General features: G+C 40.4%; 2 protein-coding genes across 2 annotated transcripts in view; one reads left to right on the top strand and one right to left on the bottom strand.

Moving 5' to 3' along the window:
- The window catches only part of LOC124276938 (mucin-1-like), a 33445-nt gene extending 27125 nt beyond the window's left edge, over nucleotides 1-6320 (bottom strand). The window contains exon 1 of the mRNA XM_046712597.1: nucleotides 6110-6320. Coding sequence (XP_046568553.1) covers nucleotides 6110-6130 — 21 coding nt within the window. The 5' untranslated portion in view covers nucleotides 6131-6320. The remainder of the gene's footprint in view (nucleotides 1-6109) is intronic.
- A 1918-nt stretch (nucleotides 6321-8238) lies between these two features.
- LOC124276973 (matrix metalloproteinase-16-like) lies at nucleotides 8239-21372 on the top strand. The gene is made up of 10 exons (XM_046712624.1): nucleotides 8239-8362; nucleotides 12033-12156; nucleotides 13347-13457; nucleotides 14425-14525; nucleotides 15700-15934; nucleotides 16419-16574; nucleotides 17691-18250; nucleotides 18974-19136; nucleotides 19453-19633; nucleotides 20764-21372. The coding sequence occupies exons 1-7, from the start codon at nucleotides 8240-8242 to the stop codon at nucleotides 18212-18214; spliced, it is 1374 nt and encodes a 457-aa protein (XP_046568580.1). The 5' UTR covers nucleotide 8239; the 3' UTR covers nucleotides 18215-18250; nucleotides 18974-19136; nucleotides 19453-19633; nucleotides 20764-21372.
- Nucleotides 21373-22052: the final 680 nt, after the last annotated feature.

Below are 22052 nucleotides of genomic sequence, written 5' to 3'. Positions count from 1 at the left end.
AATGCGTTACTATGTACCAAATGTCTCCTGGGCTGTATTGAAGACGACTTTCACTTTTTATTTATTTGTCCTTACTGTAAGATAAGCAGACAACAGTTTTTACCCGAATATTATTATAAGAAGCCGTCAGCTTAAAAAATGTATCAACTGCTAGCATCCACTGACACAAAACTTATCAAATCTTTGTCGTTGTATTTGAAAAGAAACTTGCCAATTTGATATTATTTTTGAATGAATGATATACCGGTATGTCCACTGTGTGCAGTTATTATGTATTATAGCTAAAATACATGGAATTATCATGAAACGGCCCTCCCATTATCAGAAATTTGCGGGCCGCTGCAAATGATATTGGACCGCTCAACCTTAACGACGGGCCACTATCAGTTCTGTTGTCAGACAGACAGACAGTTTATTCTCAAGAGAACCCACCAACGGTGGTACATGAGAAAAGTACAATATAAATTCGCATATGATAATATAATCAATCAAGATGACAGCAATATAAGGTAAACACATATATATAGTGAAATTTTCAATGAAATATGACAAAGTAAGTTAACATGATTCTCATGCAGCTGCAACTAGTCTGAAGATGATGTTGATGAATTTAGACAGGTCTTTCACATTTTTACTCTGGTGCTAGATAAACATTTTTTAGCTTGAACATATTTGGCCATTCGTAGAGATCTTGACGTATGTATATAGACCGCGGCTGGAGAAGGGCTTCACCCCTGAACAGGTCAAGTGACGTCATAGTGGGTGCGTGGGCTTACGGTTCATTCGACATTAATTGGCTTTCAACTGGCAGATATTCTGGGTCAAACAAGTGAAAGAAACCCGAATTCCCGCTTTAAATAGTGGTAATATTGGCTTTCTTGTTGGTGCTAACCTTAACAATTGCACTATTAAGGCTGTTGATGGACCAAAACAGAACACTGACATAGTTTGACATGTTGCAGGCTATGGTCTTGTCAAAGGCCAAGGTCGAATATCGTCACTTTCTGTTGTGACGTCACTTGAATTGTTCGATGACGTAATTGCATTCGGGCAGTCAACCCCGTCAGAAGTTGATTTGGGTAAACTAACAGTCAAATTCCTTAATTGTTTCCTTTTTTCTTTTCAACACAAATTCCATGTATTTTAGCAATAATATCGGTAATGCTATTTTTGAGGGCATTATCATTTGCAGAAGCCCTCGGTCTTTTTCAACTGCCCTCCTTCGTTGGGCAGTTAATGGAAGACCTCGGGCTTCTGCAAATGATAATGGACTCAAAAATAGCATTACTCTTATATTAGTAATATGGGTCACGTGGCCCCAAGTTCTAATAAACTTGTCACTTGTCACTTATCACTACATACGCATGACCCGGGAGGTCAAATGGCACAAACGGCTGGTAGGGGAGCAGAGAACGTTATTAATGTTGTGTTTGTGCGAAACTGTAGCTTCTTTTTAAAGAAAGTTAGGACATTGCTGACGATTTCAGAGATGTCAAACGGCGATCTTGTCTCGGCTGTTCCACCATGTGAACAATCAACTGACAAAGGTGCACCCCTTCACAATAATAGACCAAACCAGTTGTGACACGGTCACGCAATACTTTAGTATTCACTTGATCAGGTCAAGCTGAACAAGCCTTTTTTAACCTCTAAGCAAATTGTTAAAATACATCATTGGTGGTGCACTTGTGTAAGTTTGATAGGCATTACTCAATCAAGTTTATTCCGTATTTTAGGTCACATGGCCCATAGTACAATTGTATTGTAAGGTATACAATCATTGTCACATGACCAAAATCATATTAAGATCTTAAACTAAATATTTGTAGCAAATATATATATAGATGTTAAACGTAGTATATTTGCATCAGGTGTGTTTAATATTTCTTTTAATGTTAATCTAGTTTTACAATATTTTTGATGGATAAGAAGTATTCATTACGGAGAAGAGAATATCTATTACAAATAAAGAAAACATGGTATTCATTTTCTACCACATTCCTATCACCGTGCAAAGAAGCAGATTCTACATCAGAATTATCATTGGCTTTCCTTTTACGTTGTTGATTAACTCTGATATCATGAAGAGATATTCGAAATTTACACATCCACCTAACTAAGTTTCTACTATCAAGTTTATGGGTATAAGTTTCCCTTTGGAAAAAGTTCTTTATACTAAAATAGTGTGTCAAATATGATGGTGATTCAATACTTTGCTGCCAGGATTGAATGTGGGGAATCAAACGTCTTCTGAATGTAGATATAAAAATATTGGCATCACCAACATCTTGCATAATCCATGCATAGCTAAAACAACTTGTAAATAGCATCGTGTTATTACATGTTCGCCATGTAATTGAAGCATTTCACAACAAAGTAAAGGATGAGGTGAAACATTCATTCTTAATAACTTAATCCAATATTTATAACTTTTATCTGTGATGTTTTTATGAATAAGCAGCATCGTCCAGTTTCTCCAGGTTTGATTCGCTTTACTGAGGCTTTATGTTCATTTTGTTCCATCATTAGCCTTTTATGTCCGTGTTATTGACTTATCCGTTTTTGCTTGTGTTTTGTTGCTGAAAACTAAACAAAAAGCTACTGTTACAGCCCTTCATTTTCACGTGGTGTCACCTTCAGTCACTCATCGCAGTGTCATTCTCATGTTGCCTTATGTACATAACGAAACGACTGTTAGTTTCTAAAACCATTCGTGTTAAGGCAGTCAGCATCAGGGAGATATCCGTGTTAGCTCAGATTTAGACTATACACCTCGCTCATCATAGAAAACATTTCTGAATGAAATTGTCGAACACTTGATGCCAAATAATCAGCTTACCAAACTGAGGACATCAATGTCCAGAGTTCCACTATGTTTCCTTTGTGTGTCTAATCGATAAGATAGTTTGTATTGAAATCCTCAACATGTTCCTTTGCAACGCGTTTCCAAATCATATATGATAATCGCCATCATATTTGAATATATTTTGTGGGATTCTGTCATATACATACATGTATGTAGAACATCATGGTAGTGCATTTGGATGTTTTGTATTGAACGAGAAGATGTTATGGGAGCAGAAAAACGTCGAGAAGACAAGGGAGAAGAACGAGTTGTTTCCTGGTCCCGTGCAATCTTAGAGTTCAATACAAAACATCCAAATGCACTAGTATGACGTTCTATGATTATCATGTACACGCTTATCTTGAATTTTGGTAATAAAACAAATCATAGCGGCAGACAGGGGTTCAATACGGAATCTGGGGTGCAATACGGACTTTGACCACGTCATCCGTATTGCACCCCTGTATAACTATCCTAAGTTTGCATGGGTATATAATAGGGAATGACAAACGAAACGCTACAAACTATCCTTCCATTAGTAGACAATTTCTCGCCAGACCCCTGAAACTTTGAATAAATGGCGTAAACGCTTTTCGTTAAACGTATCTGAAATATTAAAATTATATACGTACACGTTAAAGAATGAGAGTGGATCCATGTCATTTATGGTAGTGGTAAGAAAAAGCTTACAACGAGGCGAGTGGAACTGGCTCACTGATGGGATCCACCCTTAACTCATACAACGGCAAGGAATGTGGTCATAAAAACCACATTGGAACACACTAGAATAGGGAATTGTATCGAGAAGGTTTGTGTAACTGCGTTGGTTTGGACAAGGATCTTATTGTAGTATCGAAGGCTTCATCCTAAGCGTCACTTGAAATTCGTCCGACAATTTATCTTGAACCAAACTAAATCCAGAGATGTGTGAAGTTAAAACTGGCCAAAAATCCCATCAGTGAAACAACACAGTGCGTGAGTATGGCTTTACGCCGTTTTAACAATATTCCAGCAAAATCACGACGGGGGACACCCGAATTGGGCTTCAAACATTGTACCCATGTGGGGAATCAAGCCCGGGTCTTCAGCGTGACGAGCGAACTCTTGAACCACCTGGCTGCCCCGCCGTCCCGAAACCACAGAGAGCTATACGGGTATGCTATAATAAATGGCTATTCCTTATTAATTAATTATAAACACGATTGAAAGAATAAAACAATATGTACCTCGTGAACTATTTAAAACCAATAAAATTAGGTATGAAACTAACATGAAAATATTCGTATTCTATGAAAGACGGTCAGATCTGTTAAAGTCATCTATTATTCTTTCATCATAAGATGTCGCCACGAAGCATTGTCTATTGTAAAAAGACCTGTAAATCATAGATACTCTAGTAACTACAAAAAACAATCTTCGGCCAATGGAAAATACATTTGTATATGGCGCTTCGCCATAAGTAAAGCAGCATCTCGTATTTTTATAATTAAATTTGTTTCAATGTTGTCATAAAAATGCAAAACTGATTGTCCTATATAGGTATATGTGTATACCGGAGGGAATGTGATCTCAATAGACTTGGCAGCATGGTATGGTGTAACTTCTTGACGGCTGTCTGAATTCCACTGACAAGTCACGTGTTCTGAAACGACTTGTTAGCAAACCTGATGGGACCGATCTACGAGCACGGCAGCCGCCAGACACCTACTGTCCCTCAGGGGAAGTCTTAGGCACCACATCCCTCAGGGACCAGGTCCAAAGTAAGTGTACAAAGCTGAGCAGAAAGCATCGTTTTCCGTCCATTTCACGCCCGGAAAACTCGACTCGATTGGGAGGCTCACCACTTAATTGATTTTAATTTTTAAATTTCCGTTTTTTCGTGTGCTGTTTTTGTTAAACGACGGTTTGTTGTTTACAGTGAACGGTGAAGACATTGCTGTAAACACTGTGTCAATGGATCACTGGAAGTCAGTGAAACACAGCAGGTGCGCTGCTGATTTAAACCAAATATATTTACATTATCTCCTCTCAGTTGAAATACTAGTGAGTGAGTGAATTTAAATTTAAAGTCATTTTGGCAATATTTCAGCCATATCGTGACTAAAACAGTTCATACGTATATATTTTATAATGTTATAATATAAAATCTGTCGGCAAAGGATAGTAAAACTAGTATATCACAGAGATTGAAAGATATAGAGATTTTTCCACATATCGCCCATCAGCCATCAGCCATCTCCCATCGCCCATCTCCCATTGCCCATCGCCTCTGGCCCATCGCCAATCACCCATCGCCCATCGCCCATCACCAATCACCAATCACCAATCGCCCATCACCAATCACCCATCGCCCATCGCCCATCGCCCATCGCCCATCACCCATCTCCCATCTCCCATCGCCCATCGCCCATCTCCGATCGCCGGGATTCAGAGATTCATTACTGACGTGGCTGTTCTTAAATTTGTTAAATATAAAAAAACAAAGAATTTGTTTCTTTTCATGCAGGACAGAATCATGTATGCTGCTTGTTCATGCAGATTGTTTTCACACATTAATCTCACATAATGCAACCGGTCAGATGCCTTCATCAACAAACTCTAATCTGCACAGATGGGGATATCTGACTTGACAAATGTACAAGCTCATGCCAAAAAAACTTTGTGATCATATAAACCACAGGGGCAACTCTTCCCTGCCTGGTGCTCGGTTGGACGGCTCGGAATCAATTTCATGTCACTGAGTCGAGTGTCCATTTAAACAGTAACCTGCTATTCTAAAGGGTCACCTCTGTAATTTTCCGGTGATAGTGACATGTATAGGTAGCTAGACACACCTATACTAGCTAGCATACGCAAACACACATGCACACACTTGACTTTACATCGCTATATAGTGGAATTAATTTTGAACGCGACATTAAATACAACTTGCTTCACATCTCCTGTTTTGGGTAAAGGGATGAGACACATTGTTACACATGTGTTTGTCGGGTTAAAATCTGCCAACAGTACCGTTCGGTTCCGATTATATCATAAGGTTAACATGAACACGAGCCTGAACACGGGAACAATTTCAAAACAGGGAACAGCATCGGACATATTTGTAAGTCAAAATGTCGCAATGTCATTCACATGTCTGCCACAAAACCTTTCGAATGCAATACTGAAAACACATGAAATACGGCAAACATTTGTACTGAAAACTTTTGTACTAATTTGACAACATCTTGGTAGTGTGTTATCATCTTGTCACTCGGTACTTACCAGAATCATTCTGGCTGTCATGTTCACGCAGTATACCCCAGTGTGGTCGGAATGGTTCGGCTTCGGTCAGTCCACATGTACACGAGTTGTTGTCCGCGTGCAGCTCTTTCAACGGTATCCACCGACAATAACGCTCTGACAGCCAGTGATATCTATTACCTTTGTGTGAAACGGCTATAAATAATTAACAGATTGGTGCGGTTGCTTACAGAGAGAGTGGCATTACTACTCGGTGTATGAAATACTCAGCTCCTACCCGAATGCACGGTTTTAGTGTTATAGCACGAACGAATGGATTTCACTGCCACAATGCTAATAGCTTATAGCTGGGGAAGTTACAGGAATCACGGTGTGATGACAAAACAAGAATTACAAGTTGATAGGAAAACACAGGTGTCATGTAACTCAGTACATAGTGTTTAACTTCCACTAACACGATATGTCATTGAAACTATACGGATCTAATCCCGATGAAAGGTATTTAGCCATTTACATGTGTGCTTACAAAAGCTTTCGTGTGATCATTGAAACGCGGGGAATTACTTAATCCTGCACTTAAGTACAATCATCCATCTAAAATTCACATTGCCATTTATCGAATATAATATACTCTGCGCAAATCCTGAAAGGTCACCTTGTATAATTGGACTGACTGACTGACTGAGTTTGGTTTTACGCCGCTTTAGCAATATTCCAGCAACATCACGGCGGGGGACACCAGAAATGGGCTTCACACTTTTTACCCATGTGGGGATTCGAACCCGGGTCTTCGGCGTGACGAGCCAACGCCTTAACCACTAGGCTACCCCACCGCCCCCTTGTATAATTGGAGCTGAAAAACAAATTCCAAAAAATAAGAACGTATTGACTACAAATTGTATGTATTGGGATTGTAAATGGATTGGACATTGCGATGTCATGTCAATACGACGCCAATGAATTGAGCAGTTCAAACAGTATCATACAGGTAACAGTATCATATAGGTAACAGTATCATACAGGTAACGGTATCAGGTAACATTAGCGGCAACTGTTGTAATGCATTGGGAATTGTGGGTTGGACTTTTATTGTGAAGAATCAACGTACTGACTAAAAAGCCGATGCATTGTTTTAAATTCAATCTCATTGAACACAAGATAGATGAGTATCAGTGTCATCGTATTCGCGGCCACTGTTGTAACGCATTGGGAATTGTGGAAGTTAATTCTTGTGGAGCCAGCCATGTTGCCATGTTTATATACATGGCAGCACGAGGAATAGCGTTCCATTCCCGGATGCGAAGCATTTGGTTATCTGGATTTGACATAGAAATAGATAAATATAAATAGCCAGCGTAAATAATACAGAGTCTTAACTATCCCCACAAACAGATTCCATTTGGTGAGAGGGGCAGAAGAGCTGTGAAAATGATATTGCAAGGACCACTGAAAGTTAGTGTTCGTGAGAAGGGTAAGCATGTCCTGGCCTTAGGGTATCAGCCGTTGTTCACTCAACATTCCTAAAACAGTAAGTATTCACTGCATGACGCATGGGTTCTTCCCGAATAAAGGCACGATTGTTTGCAGACCAATCAATCCTACACATGTTTTTACGTTAGTCCATGCATCAGGGAATTAAAGACGGTTATATGTCATAGCAGTATACACATTGTACATCATCAGCTGCACTGACATTAGATATAGAATACCTGCTTCTCGTTACAGAAGTAAATTATTGTTTAATCAACATCTCCATAATAATATAAAGGTTATTGGTGGCCCAGGCGAGTTCACACACTCACACACACTCTGTGTGTGACTCTCAAAGTAATAAAGAAACATTTCCCTAGTTCAGCCTGTTATTAGTTTCTAACCTTAGTATCACACAGGCAAATATTTTCACATAATACCTCGGGCGAATGTATATATTTTTTATAATGACAATTGAAGTTAATGAAATAATTGCATTAGATTCTTATATTCGACGATAATCACATTGACGAATAGTTTCTGCCTTATCGTATATCCCGTATGCCGAAGGATACACGGTGTTTCCTTTTTATAGGAAGAGCCTAGCTTCCTACACTTGAATCGTGTGCCATATATTTCTATGAGTTTAAACCATCAACCATAATAACAGTAGGCTTAGCAATGCTCCCTGCAGCAGTCCTAGTTCTCCTCTGGGCGGGGCAAGGCGTGGCGCATCCCCATAATGGATCATGTGATTTGGTGCCACAGAATCGCCACAGACCACGAAATACCCTTGAAGCAGTGGTAAGAAGTTGTTTATTTCAAGACAGTTTAGGATTTGACGTTGCTTGAATCAATATTTCAGATATATCACGAGGGGACAGCATCCTGTATGAGAAACGCATGTCTTACACGTTTACCAGTTTGGTGGTACTCATGGCTTTGTGCAGAAAACCCTGTTCCGTGACAATCATGATCAAATGGTTCTGGCACGAATCAGCGACCTAACCCACTGTAGTACAACTAATTATATCGACTAGATAGACTGGACAACACATGCTGCAGCTGTGTGTTTTACTCACTTTAATGTAACGAATAACCAGGACGACAACACGTTTGCTGCTAATTAGTTTAGCGAGTTTAGCTTGACACCACTTTTTTAGCAATACTCCAGAAGGGGGACACCAGAAATGGGCTTCACAGTGAGTGAGTTTGGATTTACACCGCTTTTAGCAATATTCCAGTAACATCACCAGAAATGGGCTTCCCACATTGTGGGAAATGGAACCCGGGCCTTCGGCGTGACGAGCGAACGCTTTAACCTCTAGGCTACCCCACCGCCTCTGCTGTTAATTAGGTATATAAAGAAGAATTATTCCTGCTAACATCAGATAATTGTTTAGTTGATAGCATTAGAATCTACGAACGTTAGCCTAGTGTGAAAATTCATTTGGGCTGATAGTAATATAGCAAGTACTTGGCAGTTCATGGGGAAGTCGGAAAATGTCAGCCACAGAAAGTATACGGTGTACGTATTAACATAATACGTCTAACATTTGATAACACAGATTTCACAATGATTGAAAACGTGCTATTTTGTGAACGCCTAATGTCACAGCAATCACTTTAACTCATGGTAGGAAGATCCGTCGGATCAAGTGAAGAAACGTCACGCTACACAAACGAACAGATTGATGGGTACCGTTAGCTGTGTTGGTGCAAACTGACAAAGATGTTTGTTTTAAGTAGCTGAATTAACTCAGATATAATGCATAGCTACTACTTAGCAGTCGCGTCACGGATATTTTATTCCGAACAAATCACACTGTTTTGTTTTATCACATCAAACTAAGTCAACCCTTTCTCGCATGGAGACGTGACAGCTACATATCGATTAAACACTCTCCTTATGTGCCAGTGCTGAGAGTAACAGTAGTAAACAGATTGGAAGGTCTAGAATATAGACTGTATGCTTGTAGTTCATGAATCTAAACATTTTACTGGAACTATTTATAGTCGTCATCCTAAGGGGTTACCCATTAATATATTATACCACAAAACCAGGAAGCAGTCATGGGTGTGATTATCTTCTTTGGGTTCCTCTTGTTGTGTTGTTGGGCAAAAGATTCAATTACCAAGGTTGGACAGCCGTACAATAGACATCACACGTGCCAGCGGTGACATTTATCACTCAAAGTCAACACCGTGTTGGTGCAGGGTACTTTTCTCATGAATATTATACAATGTTATTCATACCCCTTCACTTTGTTCTTCCAGTGGTCTTGCAGTGTGGTCTCATGTAAGGAACATTTCTCAAGACTCACACCGATGTTTACATCCACGACCCGTGACTTGTTGCCTATACGAACATATTTAGCTCACACGCCATTTTATATGTGAAAGTATACTCACTTCTCTTTGTTTTCAATCCCCATGGGCCCTAGTATAGTGATCTACCTTCAGTTGTTGGCGATCTATAGCCGATCTATATAACTGTGATAGTCTAGTTTTTTAATAGTCCTTTGATGACAGGTATTATAATATACACGAAATCCATTTCAACGTCGAATAAATTTTCGTCACGATATGGCTGAAATATAGCCGATGTGACGTTAAATATTAACTCACTCACTCTCTTTGTTTTCCACTTAGTCAAACCTTAAGACGAGATGTAATTCAATTGAAAATATTTTGAGCGGTATTATATCCTCAGTCCGACCCGCATAGGCGCCCAGTCAACACTCAACCAATACTTAAGTAGAAAACTTTTATAAAGTGTATCTTCATATTTTATCTCTGCAAATAATGTTATCTCCTTCAGGGAGAAGACGACCATAAGTGGTGCACTTGTGCCTAATCCCGTTGTCTTTTGGACAATAAAATATGCTTAAACCAAGTAAATATATGTTGATTTACAATTCAAACAGGGTATGGTCACATGTTTACAAATTCATTTCTTACTGCGATCTTTATTGAACAACATTCTTATACAAAATTAACCGATTATAGTTTTACAAACTGTTGCAAGAATGATAGTTAAATAGCTATACCCTGATTCAACAACAGTTCTTTCAATTTACAATAAAACGCAGAGAAAAATAATCCTGGGTATATTTGTTGTGACCTACCATCTGTTCAGCTAGTCTGTCATGGATGAGAGTTAACAACAGAACTGAAATGTCAGTACACAAGTCTTCCTATTTGCACGCAGAAAGCCCGTTCCTCAAAGCGATCGTAGCGCTAAGATGATCGTAACTCCCATATTTTAACATAGACTTACGACTGTCGTAGCGCTACGATCGCTTTGAGGAACGAGGCCCAGGTATTTAGATGTCGGGTGTTCCTGTAACGGTTAGTCGGGTTATTGGCAACCAATACAGTTGTGGCACCATCAGACAGAGCAATCCATTTCAAGTGTAATTGAAAAGGCACAAACTGGCATATGACACCAGCATCGTTTGCCTTCGTGAAGGAGTGCACAATGAAATTCTTGTGTGAATGTTCACTCTCTGAAATGTAGCATGTTTACAACTTTAAAAATAACATTGAAGAGATTCCCACTAGCGGTAATTATTGATTTTGATTGTGGATGTGACTATGTGTTTCGATATACTCACTGTTTACATCTGCTTTGACGACACTTAATAGTCGTATATCGCACATGATAATATAAATTGTAGCATTGTGATGAGGGGTATACGGGGTTTTATGCGTTCCGTATTAGGTCTCGGAGGCGAGGTGGATACAACCTCAGGAGGGACCCCGTATACCCCGAATCATAATGCTACAACGAATTTATCTTACCGAATGTTCAAATCTCTCATTAGGTAAATGTAACTTAAAACAAACTGAGATTCAATGATATATGTTTGTAACATGGTACTGCCTAGTTGATCCGAACCACTGGTTCGCGGTTCACTGACTGCCGTGGATGCATGTTTTTTTCCTTGGGGCGGGGTATAAATGATGTATTCTCCCTCAAAGATTAATATCCCGCTTGGGTGGTGTACGGCCCTGCACCGAGAGTACGTGGTAATTTGTTCAAGGTCACGTGAGCCAATCAGAGATGGACATGCTTACATGAGGTAGGATAACAGAAATTACGGTACGTCGACCGTCTTCGTGATATGACGAAAACGTTCCGTTTTGATGACAGTATTATTTTATCAAATTCAAGTTTCAAGTCCATACGTCCTTTTACTGGCATTTTATTTCAGTGGAAGTCCCAACGACGCCTGACAAGACGTATTAAGATTTGAAAGGAATCAATATTAAGTGTCACTATATGTGTATATATGGGTATATCTGTGGGTATATGTGTGGGTATATGAAGGTATATGTGTGGGTATATGTGTGGGTATATGAAGGTATATCTGTGGGTATATGTGTGGGTATATGAAGATATACTTGTGGGTATATGTGTGGGTATATGAAGGTATATATGTGGGTATATGTGGGTGATGAACTGATTCAGGACTGGCTGGCTCGATTTGGATACATCTCAACACACACAGCCTGGTCCCAGGGTCCACAGTCTGTTGAAGCGTTGGATGCAGCCATAGCTTTGTTTCAAGAACTGGCGAGAATAAACATTACAGGTTGGGTTTTTCTCTACATTATTCGTGCAACATCATGCTCTATACTTGTGTGCCTTTCGAAAACTTAAACTGTACATAGCTGAATACTAAAATGATCATTTGTGGACACAATGGTGGCCTCTCATTGAACGGTTCACCGGCAAAAGTAAAGTAAAGCTACGAAACACGTGTTCACCAAATAGTTTATTAGAATCCAGTTGACAATTCGTTTTACCCATATGTCAGTATACTCTTTCAGTCTATGGTTGTTTCAGGCTATGTCTTCGTTCACTAAATGCGAGGACAGGTGTTTGAATGTATGTCAACGCCCACTCACTGCGTGTACACGTATTGGAGTTCTACATTATGTCAACGGACAGCAGCTGCATGAATAGTTGCTTCAAATATGTCATTGTTCACTACATGCAGGGATAGTTGCTTCAAATATGTCGTCGGTCACCAAGGGGGTGTATAGCTGCTTGAAATATGTCACTGTTCACTACATGCATGAATAATTGCTTCAAATATGTCATCGCTCACCAACTGCATGAATAGTTGCTTGAAATATGTCATCGCTCACCAACTGCATGGGTAGTTGCTTGAAATATGTCATTGTTCACTACATGCATGGATAATTGCTTCAAATATGTCATCGCTCACCAACTGCATGGATAATTGCTTCAGATATGTCGTCGCGTACCAACTGCATGGATAGTTGCTTCAAATATGTCATTGTTCACTACATGCATGGATAATTGCTTCAAATATGTCATCCTCACCAACTGCATGGATAATTGCTTCAGATATGTCGTCGCGTACCAACTGCATGGATAGTTGCTTCAAATATGTCATTGTTCACTACATGCATGGATAATTGCTTCAAATATGTCATGCTCACCAACTGCATGGATAATTGCTTCAGATATGTCGTCGCTTACCAACTGCATGTGTAGTTGCTTCGAATATGTCATCGTACATTAACTGCAGAGGTAGATTATGGTAATTATTAGGTTAGGTAGATTAGGAAATTAGGTAGATTAGGTAATGATGTCAACGAACAAACACTGTGTGTATTGTTGGTTACCTGGCAGCATCGACTTCAATCTAACTGCATAGATGTTTTAGCTGTTTATGCCATAACTTGGAAGAGTCGTTTCAGTTCTCTAACATCTGCAACATTTGCCACTCGCTTGCCACTGACCTGTCCTCAGGTAAACTCGATGAGGTTACGCTAGAGTGGATGGGGAAGGAGAGGTGTGGCGTTCCGGATGTACTGAGAAGAGAACGGCCGGGCAAACGAAGATATACTCGGAACACACCAGGTCAGTTATATCAAACCCATTTCACCTCGTTCAAGTTTTCTCATGATCGCTAGAGGCCGTGTTGTCTAAAGTGCAGCAGTTCATCATTGAAAATTGTGTTCCCAATGTTGCCAGAAACACGCCGTAATAAACCTGACTCGCCAAATCTTTTTCTGAAATCGGACTCAAACTTAGTACCTTAAACATGTGTTCATATTTCTTAAAAGCGCAAAATCTTTTTATGAATGCAGGTTTTTTCAACCGGTCTGTTTCACTGTCAAAGCAGTGTAGAAGCACGTTCACGTATGTTGATACTGTCTGTCCGTGATATATTTTGTACCCAATTGTTCATGTCAAATTGCTGGCGGTACAAACATATTTCTTGCCTCGTTTTGAAACAACAAAGAGTGGGTGATGGAAGTTGTCTTATTTCCACAGGACTTCCAGGCACACAAAATATTTTTTTATAAAGTTTTCACTCTTTAGTTTGCTAAAGCGACCAATATAGTTTGCGAGTCCAAGACTCATAGTTGTGGAATCTGTTTGAGATTTTACAATGCGTTCAATGACAGACCAGTTGTTAGAGTATTCGCTCGTCACGCTGAAGACCCGGGTTCGATTCTCGACATGGCTACTATGTGTGAAGCCCATTTCATGATATTGCTCGTATATTGCATAAAGCCGAGTTAAACTAAACTCACTCATTCTAGGCCAGGACATCAATGTATAATGAATGTCAAAGAATGCTATAACGAGATGCATCTATAACTGCGTGCATCAGAACCCCTGTGATGGCGTCGTTAACTTGGGTAACTAAATATTACAAGTTATCACGAAATTATTATTTTCCAATCGTTTTATGCAGACAATGCACATGCACCTCACGTCGAAGACTTACTAAAGTGGCGGAGAGTGTCATGTAAAATGATTTTTACCATCGTTCTTCTCAAATGTTGCTCAGTGTCGTATTTCCTTTATATATTCTCAGTTCTGAAATGGAAGAAGCATGACCTCACCTATTTCGTGACCCAATATACACCTGATCTTCGAAGAGGTGAAGTTGATCGTGCGCTTGCAGATGCGTTTCAGGTATGCTGTGTTGACAACGTGTTTGGCATGCTGCTAACTTGAATGTCAAATGAATTCGTGAAAAGGTACGTAGTTTAAACACTGAGCAGACCATTCCTGTAACAACAACAATTATCATCTTTCAACGTAAGATGCAACTGGCGGAACGGGTGGTCAGGCTTTCTGACTTGTGTCCCAAGTTCTTAGATCGATGCTCGTGGTGTTGATCACTGGAAGGACCCGTCCAGACTAAATGTACAGACCGCCGCCATATAGCTGGAACATTGCGGTGTGCGATATTAAACAAAATCAACCAAATTTTGAAGGATGTCTGAAACATATTGTTGGAAGCTTGCAAACGTTGGTGCTCTCAGACTGGAATCAAATCCTTTTTAGGCAAGAAGATAAGACGAGGGTTGGGTTAAAACAATCGACACAGCCAGTCTTCGATATACACTAAACTTCAGGAACGATCGAGTTTGCTGTTTGTTTACAACATATAAAATACGAGTAACTCACATACTGACGCTTCCTCCCATATGACCTCTACACGTTTCGATATTTTATGAGCGTTTCATACAACAACCCCACTGTCACACATGGCACTGCCAAAACTTCCAGAACTAAACCTATCAGGCTTGCACATGTGAAAGCTCAGGACTGCCACTCAGTTCAGTAGATTAAGATCCCATTTCTTTTTTGTTTAACCATTCCATTACAGAAGGCTGGCTTTCAATACACTGGATATCACAGACTTTTTCTCCAGACATACCAATTGTTACACTCTTGGAAATTGGAGATTTTCAAACAATAAACGACATATTTCAAAGTCCTTTACAAAGATGATATTCCAAAGAATGGGATTATTGGGAGATTAGTCCGAGTTGTGGAGTGAGTGAGTTGTTACGGTTCAGAAATTGCCGTGACAAAAGGTTTGTGAGTCTCCTTTATACCAACAAAATAGAAGACAGACAAGTCTATGATATTCAATAATATATTGAATAAACAATGAGCAAGGTTACAATGAATGACCGTCCAGATTTTTTAATACAATACTGTTGAGTCTCTAATCTAAAATATTAACTAAATGTCTATAGTTACCACAGTATTGATTCTTGTCGATGCCCTGATTGAAGATTGTTGACGGCTCGTGAAAGTATGTAGACAAGGTGTCTTTTTCTGTGCGGATATTCAGGTGTGGGCGGATGTCACTGCTCTGACCTTCACACGCGTCTCCTCCCCTGACGCTGTGGATATTGAAATAAAGTTTGTTCACGGTGTGCATGGTGACAACAATCCATTCGATGGCGAAGGAGGAGTACTTGCGCATGCGTTCTTTCCACCTACATACCCCACTAATCTGATTGGAGGAGACACTCACTTTGACGAAGCAGAGACGTGGACAATCCTGTTGGATGACGATGCTCCAGGTCCGTATAAAATATGTTGCTTATAATTAAGAAATATAATCACACTTTATAGGTTTTAAACGCATTTCACTAAATTGAATTCTATATTTAAGTGTGAGGTTTTACATTTTACCTCCAACATGAACATCATTGTTAGTTCCTAAACGACCACACCTGTATGTGAGAACTTACGTGGCTTATACAGTTTCTGTAAGTAGATCGTTTGATTATATCTTTACCTGTGTAACTCTCCCATAATTATTGAAATCATTGTCTGAAGCCTTCGGTCGATATTGCAGACAGCGAGTCTGACCACCGAATCCCGTTAATTGCCTCTTAATACAAGCATGAGTTACTGAAGACCAATTCTAACCCGAATCTTCACGGGTAACGGCACTTTGTAAAATATTACGGTAACCTGTAGCAAAATCACTCATCAGTATCTTTACACTACACACATCTGTCTGTGGCATTCATCCTATACCTTGTCATCGCAATTCTGTAGGACGAAGATTGTTCTGTGTAGCTGTGCACGAATTTGGGCACGCTCTTGGTCTTGACCACTCGGACGATACCGATTCCATCATGTGGCCGTGGGCACAAGGCTGTGGTAATGGAACGCTGGGGTCGTCGGATGTTGAAGCAATACAAAGACTGTACGGTAAGTTGCAAAGGATACCATATGGTAACGTTGAGAGTGCTCCTGTTAATATTACTTCATCAGTATCATCTATAGCTTTGTATTTGTAACACGTCCCAGTTGTGAAATATGGCTACATGTTGTAAATATTACAGTTCGTGAAGTCCTGTCAGTGACCCAATATAAGTATTTCAAAATCACGTCAAGCATGGATGTTTAACTACGTCTAAGAACAGCTGTTGCAGTAGCTGTTGTCAAGGGCATATGAATTGATAAACAGTAGATGTATTTTCGAATAAACTTTGCTAATTTATCGCATTCGGGGACAAAGTTCAACAAAGAACAGGGCATCTATGACATTCATATCAACAACTTCCATCACATGACGAAGGTATAGTTTACCCCTAAACCTTGCAGATCAAGGGTGTCAGAGGGATCTTTAATACCCAGAAAGTCTACCGCAATTCCCTTGTCAGCATCAGAGGGTATCAGCTAAATGTGAAATGAAACACCTATCACTACTCTGTAGTTACATAACCAATTAGTTATTTATGCAACTTATATGTATTAACGTTTCATCATGTAATGTTACTGCTTTCACGCAAATGTCAACAACTGAAAGAAGTCATTGATTAGATTGGGGTATTGTTATCTTAGTGTCAAACACGTTCACATCTGAGATTACACCGTCTAAGGAAAGTACAAATTCTAGTACTGTCGTTGGGTTGAGCCCCACCCGGGATTCAAACCCACACCTTCAGAGTCAGGCACCTAATTGTCAGCACACAATGTCAGTATTACTGAGAAGGTGTAATCCCAGATATAACCTGTGTTACATTTGACCACTTTCTAAATGGCTTTGTGTATTCATAATTTTGTTGTGTTGTTTAATGCCGCATTCAGTAAATTCGAGTGTTGACCCAGTGATTAACATCATGAGTCTCTAATTGCAATAACATGTCATAGATCACGCGTGACCAACACACCAATTACAAAAGCAGTAGGCCCTATCGATCACCATCGCAGATGAGTTACTCAAAATACTTTTGTCTGACCCGGATACTCGCGGGGATCAGTGGTTGTAATCTTATGCTGATAATTACAATAGCACAACACATATATGACTTGCTCTTTCAGGACCACCAGGTGTGTCGACCGTTTTCCCAAACACAACCACAACGCCCACTACTATAGCAAGTACCAAGAAGAGACGAGTAACGCCAGCTGTGCCTACAACAAAGAAAAAGGCGGAAAAAAGAACCACCCCCACCAAACAAACAACATTCCTGAAAACAAAAGCAACAACTGCAACAACGTCAGCTACCTCAACCACAACCTCAACGTCACCCACAACGTCAACAACTCCCCAGTCGACAACAAGAAAAAAGAAGCACAAGACGTCGGAGCCTACAACAAAAGAAGAAGGCGCAAAACTACCAAAGCCACACCATCAACAACGACGACAACGTCATCCCCAACGTCAACAACTCTCCATACCACAACAAGAAAGAAGAAGCGCAAGACGCCGAAACCTACAACAAAACAAAGAAGGCGCACAACTACCAAAGCCACACCATCAACAACAACCAGTACAACGCTGCCACCGCCGACGTTGCATCCCAATCCGGTGTGCAGAGGAAATGGCAAAATGGACGCCATAGACGTTGCAGGTGACGACAAAACGTACGGATTCAAAGGTAAAACCTTTTATTCCTGTCTCTTTGCTTTGATTTCACGGGTCTAACACGAAGATGTGTGGAACCTCTCACATTCACGTCATGAGGAGGAGGCGACTAACGGGATCAGGTGGTCAGTCTCGCTGACTTGGTTGACACATGTCATCGTACCCCAAATGCGTCGATGATCATGGTTTTGGTCACTTGATTATCTGATCCAAACTCGAATGCATGTATTTACAGACCGCCGCCATATCGCTGGAATATTGCTGAGTGCTGCGTAAAACTAAACTCACTCACTCACTCACTCACTCACTCACTCACTCACTCACTCACTCACTCACTCACTCACTCACTCCTCACTCAATACTTTCCACTCACTCACTCACTCACTTATGATTTCACTCACTTCATCATACTTTGTGGAGATTGGTTTATGACTTTTCTTTCATAAAATGCTGAGCGTCAGACTAAATATCTCCCGTCGGGGAGAGCTCTAAGTATTCATGGTCTGTGTCATCGTTAGACCTCACACTCAGACTGCTGTAGTGAAACAGCTCGTCTGATTCATGCATGCTTAGATTTGTGCATACGGCTCCATGGTGATACAAGACCGTATGACGAAAGGTATCACTAATCAGTTATGATTTTGAGAGCCGTAGAAGCACATGAGCTGCAAAATTGTCGGCCTTTGTGCTTCCAACGTAACAATGACTTTATTGATTCTGGTGGTTAACATTTAAGGTATGGAAGTATTCCGATTCAACGAAAACAGCGTTGATCCTGACTTCCCAGACCAATTGGTGATGTGTTCAATCCCGGACCACAAACAGTGGACGCCGCTGTCAGTTACTATTACACCTCTCGCTGGACAAGGAAGGTCCGATTCATCACGTACCTCTTCAAGGTAAATGTCGTTGACAAATTGCTTTTGGGGGAGCGTCAAGTGTGTGTCAGCACCATACTCGTGTCGGACGTTAAAGGAAGGAACTTCATAGTGCATATGGGGATCAGGGGCAGCAAGATAGTATGATATGGAGACCATTAAAATGTATGAGATATTTGAGTATGGAGACCATGAAATGTATGAGAGATTTGAGTATGGAGACCAACAAATGTATGAGATATTTGAGCATAGCGACCATCAAATGTATGAGATGTTTGAGTATGGAGACCATGAAATGTATGAGATGTTTGAGTATTACACTGTGAATCCTTTTCAGGACGACATTGTATGGAAGTATCAGTACAAAAGAAGGAACCTTCTGAAGATTTGGGAACCAAAAGAGTTTGTAGTGGAGACTGGCTATCCCAAATATATCACAGAGGAGTTTAAAATCAAAACCAGGGGAATAGACGCAGCTTTCAAACTGATGAAGAGCAACGCGTTTTACCTCACAAAAGGTATGACATGTCAGAGTTGTACATAAGGTTAAATGTTTGAGTTTTTGTTTGTTATTTAACGCCGCACTCAGCAACATTCCGGCTATATGGCGGCGGATTGTAAATAATCGAGCCTGGACTAGACAATCCAGTGATCAACAGCATGAGCATCCATCTACGCAATTGGTAGACGACGAACCTGGTTAGCTGTCTCAGCCAAGTCGACCTTCGTAAGAACCTAACACATTGGCTACGATCCCAATCTTAGGGCCGTTTAGTCATCAGAAGTTAGTCATCTACAGATATGTTACAGAAGACCAATTTTATCTCGGATCTTTGTGAAAGTGTATGCCAGTTGACCCTGGCTATAATTATGATGGGTAAGCCACGCCCACTCATAGCACCTTGCCACCATCACGTCCTTACTAATACCAGTATATCCTTTCCTTACATATGCATATACATACATATGTATGTATTCGAAATTCCATAAACCCAGATAACCCACATTGTGATGTTGCAGTGATGATTAGGACATCACAGAGCTACATCTACACAAAACATGCTGCCTCCACCATGTCTGTATCAATACCAACTGAGCATGTCTAGCCATGGCCATTTCCCTTAGCATCTTACGATTGCTGTTCATCGGTCAGTAAACGTATGTCTGAACCATTTCATAAAGTGAGTGAGTGAGTGAGGTTAGTTTTACGCCGCAATATTCCAGCTATATGGCGGCGGTCTGTAAATAATCGAGTTTGGACCAGACAATCCAGTGATCAACAGCATAAGCATCAATCTGCGCAATTGGGAACCGATGACATGTGTCAACCATGTCAGCAAGCCTGACCACCCGACCCCGTTAGTCGCCTCTTACGACAAGCATTGGTTACTGAAGATCAATATTCTAACCCGGATCTTCACGGGTACATTTCATAATGCGATCTCAGGTAAGTCGGTTAAAGTAAGGGAGGAACGATCGTCTTGGAGGAAAGATATCTTTGTGGAACGGGGATAGGCTGTCGTAAGTATAACAGAATGTACAATAATGTAACATGCACTCGCGATGTACGTAGCGCTAAGATCTCTTTGTGGTACGGAGCCATGGCGTGAAGCATCTTCATTGAGTCGTTGATGTTTTTCTTCCGCAGGGAATAAGATATGGGAGATTCAGATTAGCAGCAGAGGACTCAAGGCAAAGAAGCCAAAGAAACTAAGCAAACACCCGGCATTATCTTATCTTCCCCCTCTGGACTCCGCCGGACTCATGAACAGCGGTGGATTCTACTTCTTCAGCGGAGACTACTACCACCGCCTATTACCAATCGACCGTCATCGTGCTATGTGGATGTTTCCACGTCTCACTCTCAGGTGGTGGTTCAACTGCGACTTGGGCAGCATCTACGTTCCACTGAAGATAGCCAGCGACAAGGAAAAGCACTTTGTGAAGGAGGTCCACTTCTGAGGATGCTTACTTCTCTAAATATCCACTTGGCAACGTATTTGATTATTAAACATTTACATCATATTATTGACCGACAAAGGCAATAACATTAATTCACATAACTTTAACAAAACAACTGACTGTGAACATTGAAGCTATGTATGGTGTGTTTCTGAAACCGTTATCGCGAAACAAACCAAATGGGATGACATTTGCTCATAATTATAAATGTCATTGTATAATAGTAAATGTTATAATTTCATCGTCAGAGATAGCAGAAAGATTACCAAAAACCATAATAAAATGGAATATTGTTTTCCTTGTTTTCGTAACAACTCCCTGACTTATGTATCCATTTGAGAAATAATTAAGTTGCATTCTTTTAAAAGGGCCATTCAAGATGCATGATGGAATCTGGTCTGCGTTTACTCATGTATTTACAAATGCAGGTTGTCACCAAAAGGTCTAGGGGTTGAATTCCGTGACCACTATTTACAAAATACAATTAAGCAATGTTCCAAAGTTTCTTTTCTAATCTTAAGGTCATTATATACTAGCCACATAAAGAAACTGTGCATTGTCAAAATATTATCCCAGTTGATAAGTACGATAACAATGTCAAAGGTACATATAACCTTTAATGGAGGGATCATGAGTCAATCACAATGACGTTACAAGTCCACAAGTCCACAAGCGGGATAGGGGTCAAACGACCATGTCACAAGCTCAATAACGGGTATGTCCACCATCGGCATTGAGAACAGCAGTGCATCGACGACGCATAGAGCCTATCAAACGTGCAAGGAAGGCTTGTGGGATGTCACGCCAGATTCTCTCAAGTTCTGTTGCTAGGTCAAGGACGTTATCTGGCGGATGAGGAAGACGGCGTAGACGTTGATGCATCTCGTCCCAAATATGCTCTATCGGGGAGAGATCCGGTGAATTTGCAGGCCAATTCAGTAAGTCAACGTTGTGGTGTTGCAAGAAATCCATAGC

Source organism: Haliotis rubra, unplaced genomic scaffold, assembly GCF_003918875.1.
Source record: "Haliotis rubra isolate DU_JTF1 unplaced genomic scaffold, ASM391887v1 Scf216, whole genome shotgun sequence".
Classification (NCBI taxonomy): Eukaryota; Metazoa; Mollusca; class Gastropoda; order Lepetellida; family Haliotidae; genus Haliotis; species Haliotis rubra.
This window is presented reverse-complemented; position numbering and strand designations above follow the sequence as displayed.